Below are 26,530 nucleotides of genomic sequence, written 5' to 3'. Positions count from 1 at the left end.
GCGACATGATCTAAAAACGTTGCATTTCTTTTTGATCCAAAGGGGACTAGCAGGTTTATTGTGTTTGCATGTGCTTCCCCCCTAGACTCTGGCTGCCCTAACAAGAAATTCAATAAATCTGCTTCCAAACCATCTTGCACAAGCTTTGCATGTCCAGTCTGGGCCTGAGGAAATTAACAAGAGAATAGAACATACCATCGACTTGCGGAGTGGCGATAAGTTGAGAAGAGAGCATATCAAGCCATTCTCACTGATGTTTAAAGACTCCAGCCTGGAGCACAAGGTAGAACTGAGTGTCCGCAGTGGCTCTTTTTCTGAAGTAAATTGTTGTAAATGTTCATGGGACTAGAAAGAGCACCCGGGCTGTGGTTTGGTTTCTGTGTTTCTCTGTTGTTCGGTTTGGTTTGATTTGGTTTGGAATTGTCTTTTATTCTCTTTGAAAATGACAAGTAGCCTGAAGGCCCTGAAAGGAGATGCTGGTCAAATAAGAGAGCCCAGCTTTGTCCTTAAGCCCAAGATGGCTGAAACTACCAAGAGTCCTTAATTCAGTAAGCATCAAAAGAGTTTCATCCCTTTGGGATGATTAAACCAAGTGGCATTGATAGCCATTTGCCTTTGCTTTTAGGGGAACACACATTGGTAGAAACCCTGATTACAGAATATATGAGGACTCCCCATAACCTCATGTCAGCATCAGTGATATACACCAGCTTTCTCAACTGTAGACATATGCTGTCCAATTTTTCTAGTTATCTACTGACTGAAAACTCCCCTGATCTAGGTCTAGTAGAAAGAGATGTTGAAGATTCCACATCTTCAGGGTTGAATTCCACCTTCGCCACTCCCTTGCTATGTGACTTTTGATAAGTGAAGTAACCTCTCTGAGCATGAAATTCCAACAAGGATAATAAATTCGCTTCCCTCTCATGTCATTATAAAAGACTCCAGGTCAATGCCTTGATGAGGTGAAGTGTTCAAATATGGCAGCCATCACCATGTTGTTGGCTTTTCCCATGCTGTTCCCCACCTCAGCTCTGAACTGTTAAGGAGGGCAGGAAGACAGGGTGCTGCGCTGCTGAACTGGGCTGTGCCTTTGCACTGATGAAAGCTGACAGACCTTCCCTGACTGAGCACAGGAGGTGTTTGGCATCTGCAGGAGCCTCCGGCAAGAACAGCAGGGAGTTTTCAAGCAAATTTTGGGAGTTTGATCCAACACTCTGTAAAGCTCCAGTGAGCAATTCTTTTGTGAGTTTGCTCAGCTGCCTGCGAGATTCTGCTTCCCTGGGTTTGGGGAATTCACTCTTCTCTGCACATTCAGTCTTCCCAGTGAGTTTCTCTGATAACGACCTACAGATTGCAAACTCCAAAATTAACACCTTTGCCTACAATAACCAATTCAAAATGCACTGTGTCTATTACTAACCAAACAGAAGGAGAAGAAACATTTCGCCTCTCTCCATGCCCCCCCAAAATAGCAGATGTGCTTTTCTTATTCATAATATAATTAATTAAGGGCTCAAGGTCCAAACTAAATGCATTTTCTCTCCTGATTAATACATCGAAGGAACTAGAACAATGAGCAGGGTGACTTTACAAAGGATCTTCTCAATTAACCATATAGACACTTGTGTCCAAAGCCACACAAAACAATTTTTTTCATTCTTGCTAAGGATGTATTTACTTCACTAATGACCTAATTACTGCAGATTATAGGTTTTAGTGTCTTTTATTTAATAGCATCCTCATCTCATCTGCAGCTGCCTGATGCTGGACAAAGAATGGACCTGCAGGAGGCACAGTGTATTTGGGGTTGATCCTGTGATGGGGAGGACCTTCCAGGAGAGTCAGGAGCAGCAGTCTGAACAGTCATGGGATCTGTCCAGAGATGGTCCAACCATACACCTCCTAGCATGTGTTCTGTGCTTCATAGGTTCCCCATGGCAAGGGAATGGGTACATCAGAAAACATTCACTCCCCTTGTGTCACAGAGACTGTCCTATTGACTGGCTGTGAGACTCTTTCTATGGACTAGGTTACTGCTGAGCAAAGAACACAGAACGAATAACATCTATTGAGTATATACCAACTGCAAGGCACTCTAAGTTATTTGCACAAATTGATGAAAAGAACAATACAGTAGATACTATTATGAGCCTCACCTTACACTTGATGAAAGGAGACACAGAGCAGTAATTACAACACCTACCTAACGTCAAACTATCAGTAGGGTACTAGGAGCTGAGTCCACTATCACAGCAGAGTCAGTGCTCCTGTCCTTCACTGCCTTCCCTGGAGCCCCCAGGACTAGTCCTCCCTGGCTCTTGAATGGGAAATACAATATTCTCTATCTTCTTTCTTTTGAAACTTTGGAAGGATTGAGAGAGAAGGGGCTGAGGGTGAGCTTAAATAGAAAGGTCCTAAAGCTTTAGCAAAGGCAAGACTCTCCACCCAGAGATTCAAGAATCAGAGACCAGGACCAGTGTGTAGGCACTCTGTGGGACTGTGTATATCGGCTTAGTGCACTCTCAGAGGATCAGTACTGTGACACTTAGAAAGAGAGAACTGAGTCTTCAAGTAAGCAGAGGTCATGGAGACCAAAATCCAATTACTGACTCCAAGGTGCCATCAGCTGACAGATGCTCCATTTTCTTTGCAGCACTCAGAGAAATCACACAACATGAGGAGGCTAAGAGAAAACATGAGCATGTACTCGCACACATGGGTGCACATGCACACACACACACACACACACACACACACACATTCAACTGGGCTTATACCCTCAGGGTAACCATGAACAGGAAAAAAAAAAAAAAAAAACCACCCAGGAGACAGGGCAGTGAAAACCCACGTGTGTACATCCCAGTGCTGATTAGATGAAGAGAAAGAGCTCCCCAAGATTTAAACTCCAACGGCATCTGCACAGGTTTGCTGCCCAAGTTCACGCTCTGAATGCGGTCTAAAAAAAGCCTCAGAGAATCTAATTGAAAGTGGTCCCAGCTGATATTGCCACCTGGTGGCCAGCAGAAGCAAGGTTTTAAGATTCCACTGAGAGGAAGATGTTTAACTGTGTATTTTATCCAAAGTATCACATTTTAATTATCAATGTGCATACAGAATTTATGACTCCAAAACATCTTTTCTTCCCACTTCCCTACTCTGGTTCTTGGGAACAAGTTTGGACCCTAAAAGCATATTTTCTAAAAAGGAAAATGGAAATGATTGTACTCTTGCAGTTTTTGTGGGAAGGAAAGTCTTCATTCTGCTTGAATGATGGGAAGATCCATGCATAAGGGAACTTGTTTGCACCTATACCTTTATGAGTGAATTAGAGAACTCAAATCTCTGCTGAAATGTAGAGAAATAACATCAGATATTGCTCAGTCGTGGACCACCAGTGTCACGTGAGTGGGAGTTTTGTAAGAAAATGAACAAAGACATAGGTTAAGATGGAAGGAGAGTGCCTCACTTCATGTGGCTGGTCTTGGGATATTTCTTGCAAACTAACAGTTGAAAGACACAGGGTGATTTTGATCTTTTCAGTGAGTTTCAGAAGACCAAAACTCTGCTCATACTCTGCTGCAGGATTGGAGGAGGCTCACTCCTCATGACCCCAACCACCCCCAGAAACTATATTTAGGTTCAGCTTCAGAAAAGCATGCCCATGATGCTCATGGCTTAACCAAGCCTGGACAATATATTTTACATTGTCCTTTCTCTAGCTTTCCCAACTGTGAAATCGGAACATTGGACAGCTCTTCACATCTTCCAGCAACCACTGCCAATCTATGATTTCTTATGACCATCGTGAGCCTATATTGCTGCTGTGCCTGGAACCATCAGGGTTTACCCTTACTTTCCCAATGCCATAATTAGTAGCACTCATGTATATTTCCCAAGCAGGCTTACAGATGTCAGGGGCAAGCAAATATTGAAACTAGAGTGATCAGATGTAGAAAACAGTATGCTTGTCAAATGCTAACAACCATATTTTTTTCTGTTAAAAGGGTGCATTTTCACTTACAAAAGTTTATACCAAGCACATAAGGCAAAAAGAAGAAAATGAAATCTCTTTTGATCTTTTAATCCAGGATAACCACTACTAGCATTTGGGCATCTGTCATGCTCATCTTACATGAGTGTGCATCTGTATACTTGTCTATGCACCTTTCTATAAAAATTAACCATGTGTACTCAATGCTTTGTAGTATAGCGTTTGGCATTCTTTTCTTAATTCTTTTCCCACATAATTATTTTATTATTTAACTACCAGATAATTTTATTAATTGAATACTATTCCATTGCGGTTTTTTTTTTTTTTTTTTTTTTTTGCTTTTTTCATTTCTCTTACTATTATAAATTACAAACTATGTTGCTACAGCCATGGTTATAGTGAAATCACACATCCACGCTTATTTTCTTAGAATAAAATCCTGAAGAGACTAAAAGGACGTTTTCAGTACTTGATATGCATTCTAAAATTGCCCTAAAGAGTTATGCCTGAATTTTTAAGAATCGGCAATTGAATAAAAAGCAAAAAGCATCTACTTATCATTTTGATTTGGATTTTTTAAATTGTGATTGAGGTTGAACTTCTTTCTGCATAAATTTCAGTCTTTACATTTCTCCTTTAGTGAGTTGCACATTTGTCTGAATTGCCCATCTTTTCCTGTGGTACTTACCTTTGCTTCTGGAACTTCCTTATCTGGTAAGGAACTTAAACCTTCATGAGATCATTTATCTTGGGCTCTTCCATTTTCAGAGCACTTACAAAAAGGTAGTGTTTCTCAGCCTCTTCATTTCTCTTCTAGGACTAGACTCTGAGTGAGATTTAAGATAAAGAAGTCAATTAATTGCAATTACTTAAGGATGTTTCTGAGCCAGAGTAAACCTGTCTAACATCTTTAGAGACTCAGGACAACTTACCAACAACTAATGTGGAATAAGCTCACTAAGTTTAGTGTCCCCAAAACAATACCACCACCTTAGAATGAGACAACCTCCTATCTTAAACAAAAGTCAGCATATGTTAATATATATATCAAACATGATTAGGTATTTATGCCTTTGAAGTGGGAATTTTAGTGGCATAAGTGTTAAAATTCACCCATATCAATGAAGATTAGATTTTCCTCCTTCTTTCAATACCTTTCAGCATGATTTTGAAACACTTTCCTTCAAGAAAAGGCCTCCTTTTGTCTTTGTGATAAATTTGTGCAACAAAACCCTCTTTTTTCTTTGCTAATAGTTTTCAAACTTGAGAACCACCTGGGATCTTGTTTGAAAAGCATAAAGCTTCCCACCCCAAGATTCTGATTTTGCAGGGGGCGGTCTGCACTTGGAGAAAGACTCTCAGGATTGTTCCTCTGAATTTTTGGCCAGATTTCTTTATTCTTGGCTGATCATGGACACTGGAATGGTCACTTACCCTTCTTCTTCAGAAATTAATCCACATCTGAAGGTTCCCTGGTCCACACTTGAGCCAAAATGGCCTTCAATGGGTCTATAGGGGATGTTTCTGTAAGGCTCAGAGTGGCCCCAGGAACAAACAGACCTTGGTTCAAATCCCACTTGGAAATGAAAGTGAGCATAAAGGACTGTTATTTAATTTAATGATCATCAGTAGATACTAATAATTAAATATCTTACCACTCAAATGGACATCCCTGCACACATGCAAAATCCTCATCTAACGCACAAATATTTAGTCTTCAATAAGACAAAAGAAAGAATATGAACTAGATTGCTGAGTTGACATGACTTGAACCCAATTCCTGCCCTTTCTGGCTGGAGCTGCAGGATAAGGGGCTTGATCTCATTGAGATGTTGGTCATCATCTGCCCCTACAGGTTGGTGTGAAAATTAGATGAATATTCATTCATATGGTAGATGTTAGAGTGAATGCAATGGCCTTACTTTTCCCTTGTCTTTCTGATACTATTAAACCAAACCTGAGTGAGGTTAAACCCTTACTTAAAATACATCTCATATTTCCCTAGAGCTTTTTTAAGGAACCAATTCATGGAAAATGGCAGAAGGGGGCAATTTTAATGTGTCTTATGTTCCAGGGTGCCAGGGTCCAACCTTTATAAATCTGATAAATTACAGATTTGTCACACGTTGGGAGAGGCATTCCCATCAACCCCTCCAAATCATTGGAATAGAAGCAATGACCACCTTAGTCCGTGGTACGTTTTAGGTGTGTAAGGATCTTTTGTTTGTCCTTTCTCTAAGTGATTTGGTTAGTTATCACCATTTTCTGTTGAGAAAGTTGGCCTCTCTCTCTAACAGCACTTGATATGGATCATTCCCAAAGGCTCAGTCTTTGTCCTAGAAAGAGAAGGCAGCAAAGGATTTTGATATCATTTCACATAAGAGTTTCCTCATGTCCCTCAAGAATAGTCCCACGACCCATCTGGCACGCTCCTTGTGTCTGCTCAGTTGGTGCTCAATTTGTGCACAGCCCAGTTGGCATCTTGTACCAAGGGCTGGAAGAAGACAGAAAGCCATGACCTCTACTCCTGGGAACTTACACTGCTGTTTGTGATCTGAACTTTCCATCCTAATGATGGGCATCCTGATGGCCATCTCACTGGTAGCTATGCTGAGACACAGTTAATACTTAGTAAGTGTCTCAGAGGCTGCAGCAAATTGCAACTGAGACAGTGGTGTTACAAGGAAACTGACACTTGTCCATCATTACTAGCCCTCAGCCCTATCATGAATATTTTATATTTGTTCCCTCATTTAATGTACTACAACATCTTTTTATGTAGGTATTAGTTTTACTATTTTATAGGCAAGGGAGCTTTTGTGAGTTTGAGCAGCTTTTCCAAGACCAAAATTTGTAGAATGCAACAGAGCTATAATTACAATCAAATTCATTGTTTCTTCTAGGCCCAGACTGTTTCCAGTGCACCTTGTAAAATCCTATAGCTTTCATGTGCTTAGTCCCCATACAGTTTAGAATGCATTGACACTGTGGGCAATTGGATGCACCAGGATGAGGGGGTTCATCACATGACCAGGGTGTGACCAATACCTTGTTGGAATTTTAAAAAAGCAAAAGCAAAAGTCATGATTATTTCATTTGTCCTCTATTCACCCCCAATATACACACACAAATGCATGCCCACATGCACACACACACACACACACACACACACACACACACACATACAATTCATCACATGTTCCTGGCAGCACCCAGAGCCTTCATAAATATAAACTAGAACAGGGGTAACTCTATTACTGTAGCTATCTAAGTACGTGCAAAACTCACTCAGTTGAACTTGTAAATACATAAGACACCTTATCTCTTATGACAGTGAGAACAGGAATCCTGAATCCTTGAACCACCTCTGAGCTGTGTATCCAAAAGAAGCTGGGTTAGTTCAAGCAGTCAGTGAGCTTGCTGTGTGTCCGGGTGGTTTCAGAGAGCAGGCAATGTCAGCATAGCCTCCTAACCACACCAAAGACACACGAAATCAAACTGAGAGTGAGTTTCACTTTCATACACAAATTAACCATCAAATTTTGCTCTTTTTTCTTAATAATAAACTATCATAATTATGCTTGTTATGCACCAAGTTCTATGCTGAGGATTTTCAAAATATTTATTTAATGTTACTTTTTATATGCCACATAAAAACAAGGATTTGCCACATGAGGGAATCCTTAGAAAATCCTTTGGCTCAGTACAATTGATTCTTATCTACATTCAGAATTTCTGTTTTCTCTGTCTTTCATAAAGAAAAATCAAAGCTAAATCAAGGCTTAGGAGACATAGGGGGAAAATGTATCACACACTTTGAAATATTTCTTCCCTCTTCACATTGATTCTTACTTGAGATATAAGGATTGGAATATGATACTAAACCAGGAATTTGGCAAAGAAAACAAGGGTAGGCAAATGAATGAACTTTTTGATTTCTTAAGATGTTGGACTCTGGAGTTAGGTAATAAGAAAAAAATGCATGTTTAAAGTCTTGGGTACATTCAGAATTTATTGAGCCTCTCTACTCTTCACTTAGGTGCATACAGGTAGCGGCAGGGAGATGGAACCCAGGGGTCTCAGTGGTTCTTTAATTCCTCTGAATCCTGCACTTCCAGATCATTTTCATGATCTCATTTTTATATTATTTTAAGGGACTTATTCTGCTGCATTACCAGTCCTCTTTTAAACTTGTTTTTGTTGCTCTAGTAAGTCACAAAATAGTATGAGCATTTAGACTTCCACCTCAGGTACAAAGAGCAGGTTTCTAAGACACTCAGGGAAGAAATCTACCTCTTATTCAAACAGCAGTCTTTTGAGACTTCTTGATATTCTTGATATTCTGTGTAAATTATTGCTATTTTTACCACCCTGTATGTAGTCAAATGATTTCAAGGCTCATTTCTCTTGCATCCTTTTATCATACCAATTGACCAGCATCAGTCCTACAAAGCCAGCATTGTTAGAGGTACCAACTTCACCTCCAGTGGTGTAGGGCAGGATGATTAAAGTGTGATGATTTCAACCCAGTTCCTCCTGAGGGTGGGGGTGAGGGAGGAAAAGCAGAAGATGGTGGGTTAGAAACTTGCAAAAGTCCTGTATGAATTTCCTCACTTCAGGCTAACTCCCACCAAAGAAGAGCATGCCATTAAAATACGTTACCATTCAGAGTCTTCTGTCATCCTGCGGTGGCGGGGATGTGGGGGACATCCTCCCAGCTCACACTTCAAAAGCCCCTCATCTCAGATTCATGCCAGCGTGCTTCCTTGTGATTCAACCACTTTTGTTCAAAGGTCAGACCACTTGGAAAGAAGTGTCCCAGTGAGATTCCCCAAGCCCACCTGTCACTTGTAGGACTGCTCTCATTGATGGCTTGATGACACTAGACACCAAAACAGAGAAGAGGCTGTGTTCCAAAATTTTAAAATCATTGCAAATTAGATTCTTACTTTTTGTTGCAATTATGCGTTTTATCCAGATGTCTAATTTAAGGAACCTCTAAGCCATTGCCATGCTATATAATGCATGAATTTAACAATAGGATTGAAGTTGCATTTCTTCATTCACTCACGCAAACCAAAAAGATTGTCCAGGTCGGGACTCGTCTTTAATTTAAAACATATTAATTTATTTAATGAAAGATGTGTTATAAAATTCTCTTTCTTCAAACTAGATTCATCCAAAGATGGAATGGGCTCCCAGGTAAGGAGTAATTTCCCCCAAAACTGGAAGTATTTGGGACCGAGTTAATGGCTCATTCCCAAATACTATCAGAAAGACCTTGTAAAATGACCCAGCTGTGTTTTCATCACTGATGAAAGAATTCTCAGCACGATGGGATGCTGAATAAAAGACCCTGCCTTAGTCCTGGGTAGGGGAATGATAACATGGGAGGAAATCAAAGCATAGTGAATAGATATTACTAAATGAAATTAGCATGAGTAATTCTGACCAAAGGGACAGGATATATACAACTCCCTCCACTTACAAGATTTTGCAATATCACCTACAACATAGATTAAAAAAAAATAACAGCATATAGCTGCAGTTTGGACAACTAGCTAAATACTTGCTTTAAATGGAAGCATCCTCTACTTCTCATAGAGATGCAGTATTTAGTCAGCCCCTTTCAGCTTATCCCTGAAACAGAGAATATAGGAGGGTAGGGTGATTTCTGTCCCCTTCACTGAGAAAGATTTTAAGGACTGCTTCAGGCACTGAAGAAAAATTTTCAGAGCTGTCTCAGAAAAGATTGGAGGCTCTGTCCATCAACTCTTCAGCTAACTTCACTGATCATCCCTCTGAGGATGAAAAATCTGGAATGGATTTTTTCTTCATTTGATCAGACTTTAATTTCTTGGTTTCCTTGTGAACCATCGACCCTCATTGCTCTGATTTCAATTCTGAAGACAATTTTCAAGAGAATTTAGGGGCAACATCCCCAGACACAAACCAAGTGGAGCACAAATTCTTCATGCCCCAATTCCTTAGAAGGAACTCCAAGTCTCAATTTCATCAAATCAAATCAGAATTTTCATTTCTGTGATAACTTTATCATCATTCAAAGACAATGGACCCTCTTCTTCTCTTGCATTTACATAAAATCCCCTATGCTTTTGGTTTCCTCCCATGTTACCAATTCACCCACCCAGGACTAAAGCCAGGTCTTTTATTTAGCATCCCATGATGCTCAGAATCGATTCACCAAGGATGAAAACATATCAGGGTCATTTCACAGGGTCTTTCTTAAGACCAGGTGCCCAGTACATGTTCTACTTTCATCCTAACCAAGATTTACACAGAATCAATTTTTTAATACATTCCCTTTTTATATATCTAAATCACATCTCAGAAATACACCAAGCCACACTACCATACATGCTAGGAACAAGGCCTTGCCCTGAAGATAACAAGATAGCAGGACACAGTGCAGCCAGTGAGACCTCCCACTGCATCCCATTTACAATATGTGGAGGTGAGACTGAATTGCTCAACTATTAGAATCCTCAGTTTCTTTGTCTAAAACTGGAAATAAACAGGCTTTTCCTCAAAATGTTGTTGTGACAATTAGGCAGGATCCTCCAGGCAAACATATAGTGCAGTGCCTGCCTTACGCTGGGAATTAGTCAGTGTTCATATTTGTTACACTAGGTATTTCTCTGAATCAACTCAAGCCCTACAGATTGAATACTAATATCCCAAATTCTAATTTAATCTCTCAAAGGAGTTATTTGACATTTGTTCCAATGGTTCCCCCTTTTAATTGGTATGATTCCCATTTATAGTTGGCGTGTGTACTGCTTCAGGCATTTCCTGCCCATAGACAGGGGTTTAGTGAAAAGAATTTCACTGCAGTCAAAAGTTGTGACTTGTTGTCTGAACTTAGCCACCAATCCATTGACCATGATAAGCTCATTCCCTTCTCTGACCCTTGAGGTCCTCTCCTGGGAGAAATGAAATTTCCAAGCTCCCTTCCAGACCAAGGACTCAGTGAATTATTAGGGTTCAGTGGTCCTTTCCAGGGTCCTTCCATTCTGGAAGACAACACCATGGCTGAAAAGGTAGGCTTCACAAAGCCAAAAGTATAGTAACAAAATAACTATAATTAATTAACAGTTGGAAAAAAATTTGTAGGGTTATCATGTGTAAGATACCGATCTAACACTTTGCCTATATTAACTTATTTCATGCTTCCAACAGCCTTTATAAGATAGCTCCTATTTTATCAAACCCACTTTCTAGATGAGAAAACTGAGTCATGGAAAACAGTAAGTTTGTCCAAGTTTGCATTGCTAGTAAGTACTGGCTCTGGGATTCAAATCCAGGTAATCTACTTCTGGATTAAGTCCATGCTCATAACTAAGATACAGAAGGAGAAGTGGGGCCAGATGAGGACAGAACAGAAGGGACAAAAGGCTGTCTGACTTTGGCAGGTGAGAATGTTCGACTCACCAAATATAGCCACGAATATGAGTATTCAGACCTTCACAAGTCAAGAGGAAGCTAAATGACTCACTTCTCCATCTCAGTACCCTATCTTCCTGGGCCAATTAGAAGATTTCATTTCATAAGTCCGCTCTCCTTGCCTTTCAAAGTAACACTGTGCTCCATTCTGAAACCTAGAGTTCTGTGTTTGATTGACATCGCCCTCACAAATCTGATGAGGTTCTTCTTTTATGTGGCTGTGCTCAGCACCAGAGTTCAAACACGGAAATAATTGAATGCTTTAGCATTGCAGAACCTATATGTTCCCATTTGGCAGAAAAGAGATGAGAGATTTGAAGAAATAGGCTTTATTCACAGTGAAATTCTGATTGAACTGGAGATAAAGTTTCTACTTTGTCTCCATGAGCTTGCTATCTGAAGAGGATGGACTTTTTAGTCTGAACAAATGATTATGTGATATTTTTAAGTCATCAGTGAGAAACATTCAGGATTCAGAGACTCAGGCTTAGGATCTATAGGAAGAGACATTTTCCCAGTGAGAAAAGAAAAGGGATTTTTTGCCAAGGAGTGAGTTCTCAAGCACATTCAAGTTGAGAGTATTTAAAATCCTGGGATGCCTTGCCCCAGCTGAGAGAAAAGAAGTCCACTTCCCCAGACAAAGCAGAGAAGGTCACCTGGTGAGAATCAGCAGGTATTTAAGTGGACATCAGGGAGGTTATGGAAAAGACTCCGGAACTGAGAAGGTAATGGTCCATTACAACTTCAGGTCACTATAACTTTCTCAGTTTATTGTCATTATGATGATGATGATGGTGGTGGTGGTGGTGGTGGTGGTGATTTGGGGAAGAAGGAGAAGAAGAAGTGAAGGAAAAGAAAGATTAAGCAGGCTAAATATTATACCATTACTGTTTATAAAATCCCATTGTCAAATTTATATTACCAAGCTGGTTTGAAATTAATCCGTTAGTAAAAATAATCAAACCTCATGCAATTAGTTGTAAGAAGGAACCCAGGCATTGCTCTTTCTTTGACTTAATTGCTTTGTGGCCAATTCAATTATTTTTAAGCTAGTATGTGTGGGTCTCTGTGAGTGTACTGTCCTTACTGCACTACAAGTAACTATCAGTAATGTGGATCTTCTATAGATTTATCAGGAGTGAGGATGGCTTGTAGAGATTCTTCAGGCCCATGTTCCTGGATTCCCTTCCAGACACCAAGCAGGTTGTCAGCAACTGAGCAGAAGCTTTGATGCTGGGGAATAGAGAAAGATCTGTCTGACAAACAAGAAATGCATGGTCTGTGGAGCACCATGCTCACCCAGGCAGCTCACTGTGCTCCACCCAGGCAGGTCCCTCACTGCAGGTCCCTCACAACCTTAACCATGACACTGAGCAGTCAGTGCCAGTCCAAAATCAGAATGACTCTCAGAAATCAACAAGAGAATAAAAATCCTATAACTCTACTGCAAACACCTTGCCAACAACAAGTTAGACTAATTTTATTATTTGGTTGACATGACTGAAACTTTATATTGGTATTGTGGACATATAGCCTAAGATATCATGAAAGCTCTATTTACCAGCTGTCTAGATAAAGTTAGTCTGACATTCAAATCAAAGATTACAAGTTTCCTCTATGTCTTCTTCTGTAAAGTGTCTGTCCAGTTCCTTGGCCCATTTATTGATTGGGTCTTTGCATTTTTGGTGTAAAGTTTTGTGAGTTCTTTATAAATTTTGGAGATTAGTGCTCTATCTGAAGTGTGGTGTGGAAAAGATTTTCTCCCACTCTGTGGGCTCTCTTTTAACATTATTGATTGTATCCTATGCTGAGAAAAAAGCTTTTTAGTTTGAGTCCATCCCATTTATTGATTCTTGCTTTGATTTCTTGTGCTTTGGGAATCTTATTAAGGAAGTCCGATCCTAAGCCAACATGATGAAGATTCAGGCCTACTTTGTCTTCTATTTGGTGCAGGGTCTCTGTCTAATTCCTAGGTCTTTGATCCATTTTGAGTTGAGTTTTGTGCAGGGTGAGAGATAAAGGTTTACTTTCATTTTACTTCATATGGATTTCCAGTTTTGCCAGCACCATTTGTTGAACAGACTATCTTTTCTCTATTGTATGTTTTTGGCTTCTTTGTCTAGTATGAGGTAATCAACATCTCTAGTAATTAGAGAATTGCAAATTAAAACAACTCTAAGATTTCATCTTACTCCAATTAGAATGGTTATTATCAAGAACACAAACAATAATAGATGTTGGTGTGGTTGTGGAGGAAAAGGCTCACTTTTACATTGCTGGTGGAGTTGCAAATTTGTGCAGCCACTCTGAAAAGCAGTGTGGAGAATCCTCAGAAAACTTGGAATCAACCCACCTTTTGACCCAGTTATCCCACTCCTTGGTTTATACCCAAAGGACTTAAAATTATCTTACTACAGTAACACAGCCACATCAATGTTTATAGCAGTTCAATTCACAATAGCTAGATTGTAGAACCAACCTAGATGCCCTTCAACAGAAGAATGGATAAAGAAACTGTAGTATATATACACAAAGGAATATTATTCGGCCATTAAGAAGAATAATATTATGGCATTTGCAGATAAATGAATGGAATCGGAGAATATAATGCTAAGTGAAATAAACTAATCCCAAATAACCAAAGGCCAAATGTTTTCCCTGATAAGTGGGTGATGATATATAATGGGGGTTGGAGGGTAGGGGGTGAGAGAAGAATGGAGGAACTTTAGATTATATAGAAGAAAATAAGAGGGAGGGATTATGAAAAATGGTGGAATGAGACAGACATCATTACCCTATGTATATGTATGATTACACAAATGGTATGAATCTACATTGTGCACAACCATAGAAAAGAAATGATGTATCCCATTCGTGTACAATGAATCAAAATACAGTCTGTAAATTTTTTTAAAAATAAATACTTTTTTAAAAAAGATTTCAAAGTTCCTGTGCCAGGCTTAGATTTCTATCTCCTCCTCCAACCCCAAACAAAAATGATCTGCATGCTGTGTGATCAACAGCACGTTACTAGACTTCTCTGGCATTAAGGCAAAATATGGGTCTTTTTGAATTTTATAAGCATTTCCTTCTTCCTGAAAGAAGTATATTATTCCTCAGCTGGGCAACTCCAAGATGGCTCCGGACAGAAAGCAGGAGTTAGGCGAGTACATATTCAATGACAGCCTTCCAGAAGCTTTTAAATTTAGACAATGAAGTTACTGAGAGCTCTGGGTAATTGACATAAAGTTAGCACCATTGCCCAGGGCTGCCTGGAACAGAAAACAGAAGGGTATTGAGTTTATTGGCCCATCAGTCTTGGTGTCTCTGCTGGGAGACAAAAAGCTATACTAGTTGGAGATCTTCTGGGCTACTTTCTAAGATTCTGTAAATTTATTTTCAACAGTTCTTATAGAAAAAATAAAGGAGGAAGAAAGACTCCCTGGTAAAAGATTTCCCCTATATGCCCAAAGCTAACAAGAAGCAAAGCAAGGTCCTTAAATGATTTAAGTTTACTCATAAAGAAAGCCGAGGTGAGTTTTATTTGCTGCATATGTAGCTGCGTGCTCTTCTGTTAAGGTGGTCCTAGTCCACAGGGAGGGGAGGGACAAACAGGCTTATGCAAAGACCCCCACTCAAGACTTCACTAGGAAAGCCGCTGTCTTTTTCCATAGAAGGCTGTCAGGGAGGCTGGAGATAGTGCTCAAGAAGGTTTATGAAAATACAGATTCCTCTGAATTTTTATTTTTAATTAAATTGCCTTATTTTCTTTTTATGTTTTCTCTAACTTCAGACACTGCTAAAACTTAACTTTTTCAAAAGCCTGATTCTGCTGCAAAGTAATTCATTCTCCTTTTTCTTTTAATTGCAGTATTCTCAAATGAGGGATGAAGTATTCAAGTCCAACTTGGTGTGTGCATTTATCGTTCTTCTATTTATCACAGCAATACAAAGTTTGCTTCCTTCTTCAAGGTAAATATGAAGGGACTGAGTCATCAGGTGCAGCATCTTTCCTGACTCCCCCACTGGTGTCAGCAACTGACCGTCCTCAGGAGTCAGAATTTTAAATGACGGGATCCAGGATCCACACCAACACCTTTGACAATTCAATGTCTATTCTTGATTGTCTTACTCTACATAAAAATCTCATTACTCTGCCAAGGCAAGACTCTCTTGTCTTGTAATGAAAACAACATCCAAATCCAAAAGAGACCTGCTTACTGGGCATTGCAGCCAGGCATGCAGAAAGCAACCATCTATGAGACTATGAGAGACTCAACCACCATTTACTTGTTCATTTGTCCATGGAAATTATTTATAAACACAGCATCACTTCTTCCAGGGTCACAAAAATTGGCACTTTCACAATACTACAAACACCTATATGTGGGCTAGTCAATTCTAAATACCCTACATACAGAAATAAGAAATCCTCACTGCAACACTAAGAGGGAGATTTTGTGATCATCATCATTTTAAAGAGGCAGGAACTGAGGGTCAGAGTAGTGCAGTAAGTTGCTCAAGGTTTCACAGCTGAAAGATGCTATACTCTATATTCAAACACAGGAAGTCTAGCTCCAGAGCCAGGGTTCTTAATAAGGGCTGGGGCAGGAAATGCAAGAGAGGAGCCTTGTAACAGTTAATTGGCTCTTGACTGCATTGAGAAAAGACCAGGAGGATTATTGGTAATGCACACTTCTTGGCGTGTCTGTGTGTTTCCAGGCACCACTGGCATGCAGGTCAGAGAATGGACTGGGTAGGACCCAACCCTGAGCATGTGCAGAACCATCCAATGGGGGAGGGGTATGGAAGAAAAGCAGAAGGGAGGGGAACCTTGAACTCCAGAAGCTCACTGGTCTCAGGGGGTGCATTTTTTGCTTCTGCCTTCTCCTATGAACATCGCACTCCAGATTCTTCAGTTTTTGTGCACACACTTGCACCAGCTGCTCTCCAGGGGTCTCGTGGCTCTGATCTTCAGAGAAGCCTGACTAAACAAGCCTGGAGCACTAAAGCAAGCCCGCAGCATCCTGACCTACAAGAAAGCAGACTCCCAGAAGTACCAGTGGAGTCAAGAGGACTCAAGCCACTAGAGAAGCCCCCACTGTCCAAAGATCTCATAATTTCAACTTTAATACAGATAATTTTTAGAAAATCCAATCAAAACCCAGCAAATATATGGAACTCCATAAATTTATTTTGATATTTTTTTAAGTTGGTCGTCTGTGGTGGATAATTGGGAACCGGTCGATAATCTTGGAAACGGATGAAAAAGTGAGAAACAAAATTTTTTTCTTCTTTCCTATGTATTGTACCACAAGATTACTGAATAGTAGGTATAGGGAATGTCACAAAAAGTATTCCAACTTAATAAAAGATTTTAAGGAAACAAAAGAATTAAAATGTCACCACTTTTCAATGCCCAATGAATTAGTGGATCTAGGAATCCAGTGTCAAAGAATGCTATCGGCACAAAAAGGAGAGTCAGGCACAACTCCCTTTGGAAGAACGTGATACTACCTGTGGTCTTACCAAGGGTTGGAGTCTAAGTCAAATCAGACCTGAGTCCAGCTTCTGCTTTGCAGGGATTACAGAAGATGAGGAACACGGGAAGAAGAGTGTATGAGTAGACCAGGAAAATCCAGAAAGAGGCAAATACTGCAAGTGAAAGGCACATATCTGCAATAAATAAATTATAAGGCAAATAAAGGGATAGAGAGATATTGAAGATTTAAGAAATACCAAATTTAATAAGTTTTTTTATGCTCTAAAGGACAAACCAAATTCAATAAAATAAAATAGGTGAGACTAAACTAGAGGGTCTACAAATGAATGATGAAACTGCAAAGAAATGAAAAGTGATTAATGGGGTTGGGAATGAGGACTGTAATTGGGACAGGCATATGGATGGGGTGTCACTGTGGCCCCAAAGATCTGCTTCAGAATCAGCTGATTACTATAAAGGCAGACAGTTTATAGCAATTTACTAAGCTATACTTTTTATTCTACAATTTAAGAGAAATTCTTAGAGAGTCAGACAGAGATAGAGACAAAGAAAGATGGAAGGAAGACCTGTGTACTTCTGTCAAATGTGGGCCAGGAAAGCCTTCTGCCAGTAGCCACTGAATGCTTATCATGTGCTGCTCTGGATGCTTGGAGGACTCTGATCCCAAAAGGTAAAAAATAAACAAGAATCCCTATCCTACTCTCCTTATGTCTAATGGAATGAGACAAATTAACAATTAAAATACATATGCATGTCTAGATGTACGTGCTATGTACGTAGCTACTTACTACTGTGACTATAGGTGCACATGTACAGATGTACATGCTATGCGATAAACAAATCAAAGCAGGGTCCCAGAGAGAATGGAGTTCCTGTCTACCCAAGAGTTTATGAGGACTAGGATCTCAGAGGGGTGAGTTGTGAGTGTTGGTAAGGTCTTGCCAGATTCCCAAACTTTCCAGACTCCCCTCTTCACTTCTGTCAGTCAGTAGGAACGTGGGAGCCACATCTGTTGCATGACATGACCACATCTGTTGCATGCTCTCTCTGGACTCCTGGAATACAGTCTGTTGAGCACTTGAGATACTGTCTCTGCTGAACAGTGGAAAGATAGAGCCACGCTCCTCACCTGTAGAAAGCTTACTGGTAAAAACCGAGCACTCTTTCTAACAGCTGCAATAGGGTGATGCCTATCGAAGGAAGGTGTGCATGGGGGTGGGATTGTCATGGGGGTGAGGCAGGCATCCCAGAGGAGATGCCAGTGACAGCCCAATCCCCGTGAAGGAACCCAACCCTCATGGGAAGGCCTGCAAAGCACAGAGGGATGGAAGGGATGGGAACAGCACTCAGGAGGAGCAGGGTGTGTGAACCTTGCTAAGACATTATGACTCACTGCAGAGGCAACTTTATGGAAGCATTTTAACCACAGAAGCAACATGATTGGGTTTGTGTTTACAATCTCATGTTGGACCTGGATAATGGATAGCAAGAAATCAGATCGGGAGTTGGAAAGACCAACTTAGAGGCAATAGCAAATATTCAGGCAAGAAATAACAGGTCAACAGAGTGGTTGTGGAGCAGACGAGAGAAGATGTGTTAGATATTCAGGTCAGAGAGTTGAGAATTCCCAATGGCCGACAGGATGTGGGGATGAGGTGAGGGAGGAGGCCCAGATGACCCTGAAGACCTGGACAGTAACCGTCCCCCAGAGGAGGTACACTTCCCAATTGACCCAGGCAGGTTCCCTTCTCAGGTGGCATGACTAGAGGAGGTTTGCTAGTCTTGCTGCCCTGGTACTGGTTTCAAGCAGAAGAGACCTGGAACCTTTCCCAGCATCTCAGGGGAAAGAGTCTCTTACCTTGGTTCCAACTGAAGTCCATATCTGAAGTGCAGAGAACCACCCAGGAAAATCTGACCATGAAGGAAACATCAAAGCTGAACTCTGACCAGACCATCCACTTGCTGTGGGAACTGAGCTGCCCACTCACCCTGGACACTGCAGAAGCCATCTTTGACATGTGCTCACTTTGTTGCTGATTGATGCCTTACCACTGAACAGATGGTGGGTGCCTTTCCCTCACATTTCTTCTGTCATGGATTTTTAGCAGATGAGGCAGTTTCTATCCATGTGACCACAGTTAATTCCCAGCCCCTGAAGGAAAAGTTAATGGACTCTGGCAAAGTAGACAATGCAAGCCCAGCTCTTTTCTTTAGTTTCTGTATGTTCACAAATGTTCCTCTCCCAGAAGGGTAAACTGAGGAAAGACTAGGAAGTAGCTTCGAACACCTTCCATGATTACAGAATGATATATCTACATCTGCATGCGTAGTAATAAGAGAAAAAAGAAGAAGAAGTAGGAGGAGGAGGAGGAGGAAGAGGAGGAGAGGGGGAGGACAAGAGAAGAGGGTAGTAGGGAAAGAGAGAGTGACAGTGAGCAAGAGAGAAGGGGTAGGAAGATAGAAGCACTCTGTCTGATTATTTCCTGTGCATCTTGCTAGCTGTATGTTGCATTGAACCTCTCTGAAGTTTCAGTTTTCTCATCTGTATAATGGGAATGATAATGCCCACTTCTCAGGATTACAGTAAGACTTAAATCAATTATGCCCATTCTTGGCAAATTCTGGTTCCCTTCTCCTTACCAACTCACATATTTTTCATTTGTTGAAAAGACAAAGAATATCTATCTCCCAGAGTTGCTACAAGAATTAAAGGCATGATCACTCTCATAGGCTCTGTGCAGATTCTAAAGTGTCATACAAATGTCATCTTTTAAAAGGATCTGAGTCTCTGTTTCCTATTGCAATGCAAACTGCTATAGGCTGTTCCCTCATCTCCCCTGCTCCTTGCCTTCCCAGAAAATGCCACATCGTAATATCAAACCAAACCCTGTTTTAAAGACAGACTGCAGAGAATAATTAGAACTTAATGTCTAGAAATGATTTGGATAGAGCTGTTTGCAAATCCTTTGTCATTCTTTCTGAGACTCGGTTTCAAAAATGAAAGGTTTCCTTTCTTCTTATATGCACCAACAATACAAAAGCAAATTCAAAACCTCTGGATGCCTGAATAGCTCTATAATTAGATGAAATTTACAATCTGATGTTATAATGTTTATGTGTGCAGAAGTAAATGGATGCTAAGGAGCTACTGCAGAGATTTCCAGAGGAATTTTGTACTCAGTGCCAGTACCTTGCTCAGAAAATTCGTCTTGTAATTAATACTCTTCCCATAGATTTTTAAAATGCCTTTGATCTGAATTTCCCCATGAATAGAGAAAAAGAGCTAGTTTCCTCAAGTTCTTATATTCTACTTTATTACTACATTTAGCCTCAAAGCCTTCTTTAAAAGTTAATCTTTAAAAAATTAAAATTTACAAGTTTTAAAATGTTACTCAGAAGAGTTAGTTACCCAGCCCAGGCCTCCTCTACAGGTCGTTTTGGAACAATAGTTTTAAACACAAAAGGTTTTGGTCTTGCCTCTGGACCACACTGCTTGTCTTTTACCTCTCTTGCCCTTCATCAGCAAACCCAGAGGAAGAAACTGCGTGAGGGTCTCAGTGGTTTCTGGGTGTAAGTCTTCCCACACAGCCCTCAGCATACCCTGATAACCCTCATCCCCGGAGAGCATACATAAAAGTCCAATAGAGAAATGGGTAAAAAAACATCAGATTTACATACAAATGCCTCCTCAAAACCATGCTGAAGCTGGAATACAAGAAACCACATGTCCTCTATTCCTCATGTTTTCAATCTTTGCCAGCCCAGAGACCCATCTTTAAACTCCAGTGTTAAGAACTCACCACTTTGATGCAGGGAAAGAACAACACCGAGCACAAATCCCCAGTGCAAAAGATTGAGCATGTCAGCCCTGCTCCTCCCTTGGGGAGGACACACCAAGTGCACAGTCTTGGAGTGTGTGTGGGGGCTAGCCATGCAGGCTAGGCAGGGGAGGACCAAAGTCCTCTCTCTACAGAAAGCCTGAATCAGTGGATATGCACTAAGCATCTTCTGTGCCCTCATCCCTACCCTGGGTTCACAGAAGAACCCACAGAGGTAGAAGCAGCCTGGCATTTGGGGCAAGCTGCATGCAGTTTATGTTGTACAGACCGTGGAAAAAGAGAGAGGAAGGTAAGAGAGAGTCAAGAGCTGTGCCAAGGCCCATGTACCACGAAGTGGTGACCAGTTAAAAGTTTGAAGGGCCTGCTGAGCATCTTTTAAACATGATTTTCCCTGATTCACTTCTACCTCACACTTGGAAACAAGGCAGGGCTGCCGCACACTGTTGAGACACTCCAGCCCTGGAATTAGCCCCTTCTCTACTGAGACTGCCTGACAAAGTGATCCACCTGCTTGCTCCTTCCTTTGCCTCCCCTGGGTGCCCAGGAGTAATGGTATGTTGTCAGGGAGTGTTTCTCCAGCCTGTTGGGGGGTGGGAAGTTTCCCATCTGCCTAGAGCCCTCTGGGAACTCAGTACTGCACAACCCTTCTGTTCTTATCTAGAACTCCTGCAGAGATTTCTCGTCAAGGTGATCCATGAAAAGCAAAACTGTACTAGTTTTTTCCTCCAAACCCTCTAAGGACAGTAGCTAAGGCTGTGGGAGATTTGTCTTCCAGACTCCATGTAGCTTGACCATGCAGATGACTTTCTAGGTTATGCCCTCCCTGGCCACTGGCTACTTATTCTGATGCTTCATGCATGTTCCCAACACTTCCCACCTGAAATCCTTCTCTTCAACCCCCAAGATAGAATCCAGATGTCGCCTCTTCCGTGAAGCCGCCATTAATTCCTTTTCCTGTTTTCCAAATGAAGGCTGTTTGGAACTCTTTCTGGATCACAGTATATTAGATAATTATTCATTCTCTGATATCTATATTCCCCTCTGGATTATGATCTCCTAGAACATGTGTCTTTGATCCTGGTACCCTAACATATTCACTGGTACCCTGGTATCCACTGTGCTGGAAAAGAAAGCTCTTCAAACACCATGATGAAACCACAGAAGCAAAAAGCATAGTGCAAACATAAGAAATCCATTGCTTACCAAAGTGAGGAGAATAGCAGAGCATTTCAGCATAAAAGACTTTGAATTTTTGCTTTAACACTAACCCACTGAGTGGCCCATGGGAAGTTGCTTTCTTGTAAGCCTTAATTCTTCATCTAGGAAAAAATCCAAAGACCTCTTAGAAATGGAAAATATATGTTACGCATAAACTATTCCTCATAATGATCAGGAGGACATAGAACTCCAGGGATCACTCACACAGGGTTACTTATTATAACTAGGAAAGTCCAGACGGAGTGTTAGAAGAAGAGGGTTCCAACTTCAGTCACTAAACTCATATTTATCCAGGTCCAGCCAGTGGAAGACATCAAGGTCAGGTAGATAAACTGCAACTTAAAGAAGAAGGATAAGATATAAAATCTCTGGTTACTTCTGTCAAGGTGCCCGTTAATGTTGGCAGCAGCTGGCTGACTGAAATACCAGTGGGGAAATTAGAGATGCTAGTGTGGGACGTGATTGGCCAGACACAGAAGAGAGGACGAACGGGGATGAATCTCCAAAGAGAATCAATATGTCTGGTGATGAATTGGTTGATAAGGAGGGGAGGGAAGCAATTAAAACTGCCTCCAGGAATGAAGTTTTAGCTCTCTAAGTTGCTGGAAACATCCTGATTCCCAGCAGAGTCATCTGATAAACACAGGTTTCCATGGGACACAGCTTTCCTGAAAACCTGAAACTGAAGGCATAAGCTTGGGAAATGATATCGAAGTCTTGAACATCATGACTTCTCCTTAGGATGCCTCAAATTTTACCTTTGTCCATCTCTAGATAGATAGATAGATAGATAGATAGATAGATAGATAGATAGATAGGTAGATAGATAGACAGATAGATATAGATATATAGATATAGATAGATAGATATAGATATATAGATATAGATGTGTATATATATATACACTTACACACATATGTATGTGCATATTTAATACATATGTGTGTATTTTCCATGAAAACCATAGTAATCACTAATCAAACTAAGGAACTCTAAACTAATGGCAAGTCTTGAAGGGGAAAAGGCATGTGGGTTCCTCCCACAGCCAGAATTTTGAGATAAACTCCATGGTGTGTTGCCTTGGCAGCAGTCACCCAGTGAGGAAAGGAAAACATGAGCAGGAGCAATAAATTAAGCCAAACATTTCACATTTACTTACAAAGTTTCTCAATAGAGTATTTCTGGAGATGTGTGGTGTGCATTTATATTTATTTCCTGTTAATAACCCTTTTCCTGAATAAGGTGGGGAAAGGGGAATGAGGATGAGGTGGGGAAATTGTAAACAAGATGGCCAGGGTTGTTCAGCAAGTGGGGATCAGATGATGGACACCATATGACCCCATGTCCTGTGTTCCCTGCAGAGTGATGCCAATGACCATCCAGTTCTCCATTCTGATTATGCTACACTCAGCTCTGGTCCTCATCACCACAGCAGAGGATTATAAGTGTTTGCCTCTCGTCCTCCGGAAAACTTGCTGTTGGATTAACGAGACCTATTTGGCCCGGAACGTCATCATCTTTGCGTCCATCTTGATTAATTTCCTGGGTGCCGTCCTAAATATTGTAAGCATCCCAAGCCCTCCAACCCTCTGATGTCTGGTATAGTAAGGAATTCAGGGTCTGTGGATCCTCCAGCTTCTTGCATTGCCCTTCTTTAGTACCAATCACCTCTATGTGCCAATTCAGCCCCAAGCTTAAGAACAGACAGCAAGTTTATGACTACTGTCAGAACTGTGTGTATTTCTGTTGGAAAGTTGTCTTTTTCCAGTGGGGGAAGTTATTTGCTCCAGAGAAGCTCCAAAAGCCCTTCAGTTTCTGTACTGCCGGTGGCCAGTCAATTCTAACTGTAGATAGGTTACTCACCATTTACTTATGAAGTACCAGTGCAGTCCCTGCCTGCTATGTGCCATGCACCGAAGCAGGAGCTTCACATATTTTTTGTATTTAAGCCTCACATAAACCCCGTGAGGTAAGTCTCATTATCCCCACTTTATGGCTGAGGAAACTGAGCTCAGAGACATGAAATAACTTGCTAATAAGGTCTGTCTGACTCCATGACCCATGCTCATTCTGATATGCTAAACTGTCTGTCTGGGAGTGGGAGTGGGGTAGGGGTCTGGAAAAAATAGCTGTCACTCACTGAGCACCTACTGTGCAACAGGTAGGTATTATTGTCCCCGTGTGATGGATGAGGAAACAGCATTTCAGGAAGGTAGAGTATGTTGCATTTTGTTTCCAAGGATGCATAAGTGATGCCTAGAGCTCAGATGAAATTCCAGCTGTTGTAATACTTATCACAGTGTTCAATCAGGTGGTCCACATTTTAATGATTTCATTTTCTCTTTAGAATTGTACCATGGTAGCAGTAGGTATTCTCAGTGTGTGCGTGTGGAGAAAGGCTAGTTGAGGCTTGTGTTGTGGCTGAAACCATCACTGTGCCCCTTGGACTGTGAGTTTGTGCTGACCCAAGCTGTAGATGCCAACTGTTGGTCTGTGACTGGGGCTCAGACTACCTGAAACTCACTGTCAGGTTGGCTCAAACTTGGTGGTTGTCCTAGTAGTGAAGTATTTATGGGACAAAGAAAAGGGAAAGCCATCATCTCAGAAGCATCTCATGTCATCTAATGAACACGTTACAGATTATGGCAATTGAAATGGAAGTTTGCAGGATCAATGGCACAGTCTGTGGAGTGGTAGCCGTAATCTTGAGTCTTGAAGGTGCATCAGGTATTTCTGAGGTGCGGAGTTTGGAAGAAGCCCAGTGACTCTAAGCCAGGGTTACTTTGCCACAGTGGTGTATTATAACCTTTGGAGTCAGATAGACCTGTGTTCAAATCTCAGCTCCACCCATCACTAGCTGGGTGTCCCTGGACAAGTTACTTTACTTCTCAGAGTTTCACATATTTTTTGGTTGTAAAATGGGGATAAAATAGTGGCTACATCTCAAGGTGGTTGTGAGGATTTTTGGATACAGTGTCTGGCACAGAGGAGGCACTTAGCCGATGGTTCTTATTCTTTCCTGAGGGTCGAAAAATCTCCAGCAGCAACACCAGTCCTAGGAGATGCCTTTCACCCTGATACTGAGTGTTTTCTGGAAAAATGTGTCCTTCAGTTCCCTCAAATCCTCCCAGCTACTGATCTGGAGATGGTCTGTGAGCTAACCCCAGAAGTCTTCTCCTGCCATCCAGCTCTGTCTTCTGAGCCCCCAAGCACACTTCAGCTACCTGACGTGACAGGGCCAGCAGGGCAGTCTTAACCCCTTTTCCTGACTGGTTTGCAAAAGCTTTTTCTGAGCCAGCACTTGTTTTAAATAAAAGAGGCACTCAAAGCTGGCACCTCCATTCAAGTGAGATGCTCAGGCCGTCCAGCCCAGGCTGTGCTGAGCCCAGCCCTGATAGCACACTCCCTTCCAGCACTCACACTGACTGTGTTGTTCCTGTGTCTTTTTGTTTTTTGTTGTTGTTCTTTTTTTTTTTTTTAATCCGCAGCTGTGGTGTGATTTTGCCAAGTCGATACCCTTGAAGAACCTGACTTTCAATTCCTCAGCTGTGTTTACAGATATCTGCTCCTACCCAGAGGTATTTATTTACAAGCTCCCCTTGGCGAGTTGCACACAGAGATCTCACCAGCTCAAGAAATCAGGACTGGCTGGAGGGCCTCAGAAAGTACCCCGGCCCACCTCCCTTCCACCTCTGCCTCCTGCCTTCCTTCTCCTTCCCCTTCCTATCTCTCCTCCCCTTATGCCTTCGGCTTTCCCAGTCCTCTTTCCTGCTCCCTCCTCTGCCTCTTTCCCATCTCCACTCTTTCCCCATTTTCCTCTCCCTTCTTCCTCCTCCTTCCTCCCCCTTTCCCTGTATCCATTTTCCTCCTTCCCTCAAGGCTTCCTTCCTGCTCACTTCCCTATAGCTTGCCTATCAAATCCTAGAGAAGGACGTGCCATGGTCTCCAGTATCAGGCAGAACTGTTGTTGAGACCCTGCTTGATGCATTGAAAAAGGAGGGAAGGAAGCAAAGCCAAAAAGTAGAAAACCACAACTCAGCTTAAATCAGAGTGGTAGGGGAGTTCCCAGATCACCACGGGGTCAGGAGACATTGCAGCAGCAGGCGCTGCTCGGAAGGCATGTCGGGATGGGCCTACAGGGTCTGTTAGTCACGTCCCAGACCTTCATATATTGGGGAAGGAGTTCTGTGTCAGGAGGGAAGTTGAAAGGTCCCAAAGACCCCTGAGGACCCTGAGGACCCTGGGCCAACTTGTTCTCTAAGAGGCTACAGCCCTCAGAGACCCCCTCCAACCCATGAGAGGAGAAAAGACTCCATCTCTCTTTAGGCCTGAGAAGCACTCTGTAAAGGAGAGAGGGCCCCTCCCTGCACTTATGTGTGCAGACCACCCTCTGGTGAGGCAGAACATCAGGAAGTCCTCCAAACATACGGATCAGGGGCTGTCGCTGCCTCCAGGCTACGACTTATAGAAGCAGGACTCCCAAAGTAAATTGCTTCGTGCACTCAGCGGTGT

General features: G+C 41.6%; 1 protein-coding gene across 3 annotated transcripts in view; it reads left to right on the top strand.

The window, feature by feature from the left end:
* ADCY8 (adenylate cyclase 8) overlaps window positions 1–26,530 on the top strand; it is a 231,036-nt gene that overhangs the window by 147,713 nt on the left and 56,793 nt on the right. Inside the window, exons 8-11 of one of the 3 annotated variants that reach the window (XM_079112341.1) lie at window positions 86–283; window positions 15,330–15,430; window positions 23,380–23,581; window positions 25,507–25,596. In XM_079112341.1, the coding sequence (XP_078968467.1) occupies window positions 86–283; window positions 15,330–15,430; window positions 23,380–23,581; window positions 25,507–25,596 (591 nt within the window). The remainder of the gene's footprint in view (window positions 1–85; window positions 284–15,329; window positions 15,431–23,379; window positions 23,582–25,506; window positions 25,597–26,530) is intronic. The other 2 variants (XM_079112343.1, XM_079112342.1) reach the window with 2 other exon arrangements.

This window comes from Sciurus vulgaris (assembly GCF_902686455.1).
Source record: "Sciurus vulgaris genome assembly, chromosome: 1".
Taxonomy (NCBI): domain Eukaryota; kingdom Metazoa; phylum Chordata; class Mammalia; order Rodentia; family Sciuridae; genus Sciurus; species Sciurus vulgaris.
This window is presented reverse-complemented; position numbering and strand designations above follow the sequence as displayed.